The sequence below is a fragment of the Scylla paramamosain genome, chromosome 46 (genome assembly GCF_035594125.1).
Source record: "Scylla paramamosain isolate STU-SP2022 chromosome 46, ASM3559412v1, whole genome shotgun sequence".
Lineage (NCBI taxonomy): Eukaryota > Metazoa > Arthropoda > Malacostraca > Decapoda > Portunidae > Scylla > Scylla paramamosain.
Genome location: NC_087196.1, coordinates 4,104,549 through 4,110,268, shown reverse-complemented (window position 1 = coordinate 4,110,268; position 5,720 = coordinate 4,104,549). Strand labels below are relative to the sequence as shown.

Here is a 5,720-nt window from a genome sequence, read left to right as displayed (position 1 = left end):
TTCATTTGTTTATTTCGGTGTTTCAAGTTTCAATTCCAGGGAATTATTTGATTTTCTTGATATTTTTTATTATGGATTAAAATTTTCTGACTTAAATTATGAGCAGCATGTTTATCTTCATTTCCTTTTCTTAATTTTGTTGTAGTTCAGCTGTAAATATTTCAAAACTATGTTTAGAGCAAATCATACATTCTAAATTTTTCAGAGGTTTTTGTTTGGGATAATAAGAATTTATTGTATTCATCATTGCGATATTATATTCATTATTATAGTTTATTTTCCAAGCACCGCCAAGATAGATTTTTTATTCGAAAGCATGGCCGTCGAGAGAGAGCAAATACAAAAGCTTTATTATTTATTACCCTAACTAAATCTAACTTGCCTCTTTAATGATTAAAATATTAAAAACATATATAACAAAATATTTTATAATTATTTTAAGCAACATGACTCCTTAATCTTGCTATTTTATGAAAATATATATTAAATTAATAATACTGACCGTTGTGATTATTATTTAATCATAACTTATCAATATACAAATTAGCATATTTTATTACGAATAATTTTATATTCCAATTTTCTGAAGAAAAAATAAATAAATGAGAGAGAGAGAGAGACAGAGAGAGAGAGAGAGAGAGAGAGAGAGAAAACGAAACGTAAACAAGCGAAGTGGAAAGCAATTCTTTGCTGAACTTTTTCCATACTTCGGGTTTGTTTGGACATTTATTGGAATATTTTTGGGACATTTGGCGCTGAATTAATCCTAGGAGGAGGTGGGAGAGGTGGAAATGTGTGTGAAATGAAGAGATTATAAGTAACTTTGGTGTTATTGAAGAGTGACAGTTAAATAGTCTTCAATAGATCTCGGATGAAATGTTTCTTGTTATTGTTGTGTTCTCTCTCTCTCTCTCTCTCTCTCTCTCTCTCTCTCTCTCTCTCTCTCTCTCTCTCTCTCTCTCTCTCTCTCGTGTATTCATTACTAATATTTATACTAATTTTGTACGAGTTGAAGTAGTGTTTTATGCAGAGAGAGAGAGAGAGAGAGAGAGAAGTAATTTTGTTTGTGTTGCAGGGCCGAGGCAGCGATGGAGTCTGAGGCGGAGTCTTCAGATGTAGTAAGTGACGCTGTGGAGGTAAATCTTTTTCCTCTCCTCGCTGTGTTGTCCTCTTGTTTTGTCGCTGTGAGAGAGACAATTGGAAATGCAGGTGAAACTAAATTAATCATCTCTTTGTTTCTGTCTATCTGGACCCAAAAGAAAATTAATATGGCTGTCTTGTGTCTTGTATTGTTGCTCAGAAAACTTAATTCTATGTAAAAGTTTAGTCTTACTTCTTATTTCCCTATTGAGATCTGAAAAAAAAAAAATTAGTGTTGTAGAATTGTAACAAGCATAACTTTTAATTTCTTGCCATTTTCATCTTTTCTTTTGCTTGTGCATAGGCTCATGATACAACTTTCCTTTACTTTCTCTAGTTTCCAAGTGGGTCTTTTTCTCAGCCCCTTTGTAGCCCTTGGAAAAGAAAAAAAGATGATGTCTGTTTGTCTCCTATCTGTCTTTACTCCTTTATCTCTCAGTGACGAAAACTGTTGGCACTGTCAGCTTCCTCTCATCTGTAGTGTACCTTCCTGTACCTTGCTTAGAGAGACACGTTTTAGACATGAGTGAACTGTTTCTCTTTGACTTTGAGAGGGAGAAGCAAGTCAACTGTAATATTTGTAGTTAATCATACTTGTAGTCTATAGCGAACCGCCACTGCAAGTAAAACAGAGAAAAACAAACCTTATTCATCCGTCACACATCCTCGTGATCCGCAGAAGGCGAGCGGGGGCAGCAGTGAGAGCAATGGCGAGCCCTCCACCAAGAAGCAGCGCGTGGACCTGGCCGGCCTGCCCACACGACAGTACCTTGACCAGACTGTGGTGCCCATCCTGCTGCAGGCTGTCATGCAGCTCAACAAGGAGAGGTGGGTGGCAGTGTGGTGTGCTGGTGTAGATAAGATGTTGGTAGTAGTAGTAGTAGTAGTAGTAGTAGTAGTAGTAGTAGTAGTAGTAGTAGTAGTAGTAGTAGTTTCCAAGGCTTCACTTTTCTGTGGATTGATGCCGACTGCAGATTTAAGTAACAGAGGTGATTAATGGCAGTTTTTATTCTTTATTTGTTTTAGTTAATTAATAAGTGAAATGTTTGTGGACTTGTATGTATAGTTTTTCTTCACTTCAATAAGGTGTAGGTGCTCAGGAGACAGACAGACAGACAGACAGGCAGGTAGATAAACAGTTTGTCTTTCTGTCCTTATCATAGATACAATAACAACCTTTTGTTTTCTTATGTGTTTATTTATCTTCCAGGCCGGGGGATCCTATAGAGTGGCTGGCCAACTACCTGCTCAAGAACAAGGCCCAGTATTCAAATGGTACCTCATAAACACACACACACACACACACACACACACACACACACACACACACACACACACACACACACACACACACACACACACACACACACACACACACACACCAAATGGCTCTATTAATAGTCTACCTAAATGACTTTTTTGTACCATTTTAACTCTGTACATGTAACTATGCTATACCTAAGCCAAGTGTTCAAATATTAAATGTCACGCTGCCATTTTTAAACAAGAAAGGAATTGTTATGCATTTTTTTTTTTTTTAAGGAAAATTTTATGTGAATTTAAAGTATGTGTTTTTGTATTATGTGTGGGTGAAAATATTATTGATGCAAGTTTATGATAAGTATATATATATGTATAGAGAGAGAGAGAGAGAGAATGAGGGAGGTGAGAGGTGTACATACATACTTAGTGCTTTGCTGTTTGTGAAAGAAAAAAAAAGTAGAGAAAATAAAACAAAAAGAAAATAATGGTGACTAGAAGCTTATAATGAAAAAAATACATGTTTTTGAGAAGTAGAGAGAAGAAAGAAAATACTTAGTGCTTTGCTATTTGTGAATGCAGGAACTGAGAGGAAAGGAAAGCACAGGAGAGAAAATGATAAGGAATATTAAATTCACAAGTTTGTCACAAAAAAAATATACTGTTTTGAGAAGCACAGACTGAAGAAACAATAATACTGTTTTTATCAGCATAGAAATAAAAAAAAATTACTCTTTTAACAAGCAAACAAACAAGAAAATAATGGATACTGTTTTGAGAAGTGCAGAGTTAAGAAATGGTATTGTTTTTACAAGCAATGAGTGAAGGAAAAGATAATACTGATTTTATAAGCATAGAACTAAGAAAATGCAGCCTTTATACAAGGGTTAAGGGGGAAAAGTATTGTTTTCACATGTATTAAGAAAATAATATTGTTTTTATGAGCACAATGAAGAAAAAAGGTAATTATTTGAAAAGCATAGAGGAATTAAAGCAGAATTATTTTAGAAAAAAACATATATAAAACTCTTTGAAAACCACACAGATATCGAAAACATCATGCAAGAGTATTTAAAGAGTACACATAAAAGATATAATAATTGAAAACGACAATGTTAGCACAAGAACAGATTCATATCAATGTGTACTACTTAAAATTTAGCATCACAGCATTTCAAACCTTATGCATGAGTCTGTAAGGCGGGTTATTTAGTGTGTTCATGCATCTGCTTTGCTCCGAGATTCACAGGAGTTGATATCGTATAGAGTGTTTTGTGAGACTCAAATGTTATAGAGTTATAGAGAAACAGGAGTAGTTTTATCAAGTTATGGTAATGTTTGGCTACTGTATGTGTGCCTCTGTGTGCATCTGTGTGTGTGTGTGTGTGTGTGTGTGTGTGTGTGTGTGTGTGTGTGTGTGTGTGTGTGTGTGTGTGTGTGTGTGTGTGTGTGTGTGTGGCACTAATTTAGGCAGGTAAGGACACGGACATGGTAACCCTTGTAGACTGATGCTGTTTACTTATTCACTAGTTGGTCTATACATTCCTTCCTGTCATGCTTGAAGTGTGTGGCATATGTACTTGATTTCCACCAGTATGTCAGTGGATTATAATATACCAGCTTGTTTTTTTTCATTCGGGTAATCTAGTTTCATATGGCAGAGCAAGAGTTTTGGTGGAAATAGCCTTAGTTTGCTGGATGCTTCAAAGCAAGATGGGGGAGAGAGAGAGAGAGAGAGAGAGCATCAGTTTAGCAGTGTTACCCTGTCTCTGTGTTCTCACCTGTCGCCATTACTGTCACACATCTGATGACACATTATAACCAGGTGTGTGTGTGTGTATGAGAGAGAGAGAGAGAGAGAGAGAGAGTTGTTATGTAAAAATTCATTGCTGCTACTACTACTACTACTACTACTACTACTACTACTACTACTACTACTACTACTACTACTACTACTACTACTACTACTACTAGCATTACTACTATACTACTACTACTACTATTACTATTACTATACTACTACTACTACTACTACTACTTTTCTTCCTTTATCCTCCTTTTACTACTATTACTACTACTGTATGTGTCTGTATGTCTGTGTGTATGTATGTGTGTGTTTTAATTTTAACAGTTATTCACTCTTTTTAACTTATTTAAGATTGTGGGATGAAAGAAACCCAAGTTTTGGTAAATATTATTGTAAGTTCACTTTGCTTCCAGTACTGTTGCCTGTGAAGAAGGTAGAAATAGTTATTTTTAGCATGAAATTAAGAAAATAAGGTTTGGTTTGAATTTGATGAGAGAGAGAGAGAGAGAGAGAGAGAGAGAGAGAGAGAGAGAGAGATTGTTTGATATATTCTACACTGCCTGTCATGTACCTGCCCACAGCAATCAATAAACAGTATAATTAATAATAATCTATAATTTAACCTCTTGGATTAGGTTTAGCCTGTGAGAAAATATTATTATTGTAAAACCAAATGAAGTAAGTGTGGTTGACATGGCTGATCTACATATATGTGATTACAAATATACAATGGATGAATCAAACATGTAAAACTGATTAATACATACAAAAAAATACGTCATGCAAAAATCTGAAAAGATGAAATAATTCCTCATTCCACATTACACAGTTGACCAGAAACAAAAATCAAAGTAACAATAAAGTGTTTTTCTCTCCAATAATGATGCCCCATTGACAAGCTGAAGGTCTCCCACATGCCAGTCAATTAAAGGCTGGCCACTCCTGAAGAAGCAAAGGAGCAAACATAATATCACCAGTAACTATTTCTGTAAACATAGCTGAAGTTTTTATTTCCTTTCAAATTTTCCATAAATGCACCTTGCCAAATTACAGCTGTGTCTCTTAACTGTGTGCATGTCTACCAAATTTTTACTTATATCTGCTGAACGTTTTCATAATCTTTAGTCCAGCGTACAGTGAACTGCCAGTAGAAGACCCACCATTGCACCAGCCTTATGTAGAAAATAATGAAAGATTATGAAGTGACACAACAGAAACAGAAAAGGGAGCAAGAAAAATTTGTATGCTTTCTGGACTTGAAAAGGCATCATGTTTTGTTTGAAAATAATCAGTAGCTTGAAACCAGTAGGTAAGGTTTTCTTGTTAAAATCCCCCAAGATGTTTCAGAATGATGCAATCAGCCAGCCAGCCTAGGTATAATTTTTTTGAGATAATAATATTTCTTTCATCATTTAAAATTCTTTTATTTTTGGCTGAGAATGGTACAGATTCCTGAGGGGGTGAGGGATCCTCAACAATGAGAATGGTGAATGGGGCCAAGGTGACAGATAAG

General features: G+C 35.3%; 1 protein-coding gene across 6 annotated transcripts; it reads left to right on the top strand.

Moving 5' to 3' along the window:
• The first annotated feature begins 613 nt into the window (after window positions 1-613).
• Window positions 614-3,887, top strand: LOC135094668 (protein dpy-30 homolog). 6 transcript variants are annotated; one of them, XM_063994970.1, is made up of 4 exons: window positions 614-712; window positions 1,076-1,118; window positions 1,820-1,968; window positions 2,351-3,887. In XM_063994970.1, exons 2-4 carry the CDS (start codon window positions 1,089-1,091, stop codon window positions 2,424-2,426), a joined length of 255 nt encoding a protein of 84 aa, XP_063851040.1. In that variant the 5' UTR covers window positions 614-712; window positions 1,076-1,088; the 3' UTR covers window positions 2,427-3,887. The 6 variants fall into 6 exon arrangements, with proteins under 6 accessions (XP_063851040.1, XP_063851036.1, XP_063851035.1 ...); XM_063994966.1 differs by having other exon boundaries at window positions 621-712; window positions 1,076-1,136; XM_063994965.1 differs by having other exon boundaries at window positions 638-793; window positions 1,076-1,136.
• The last annotated feature ends 1,833 nt before the right edge of the window (window positions 3,888-5,720 follow it).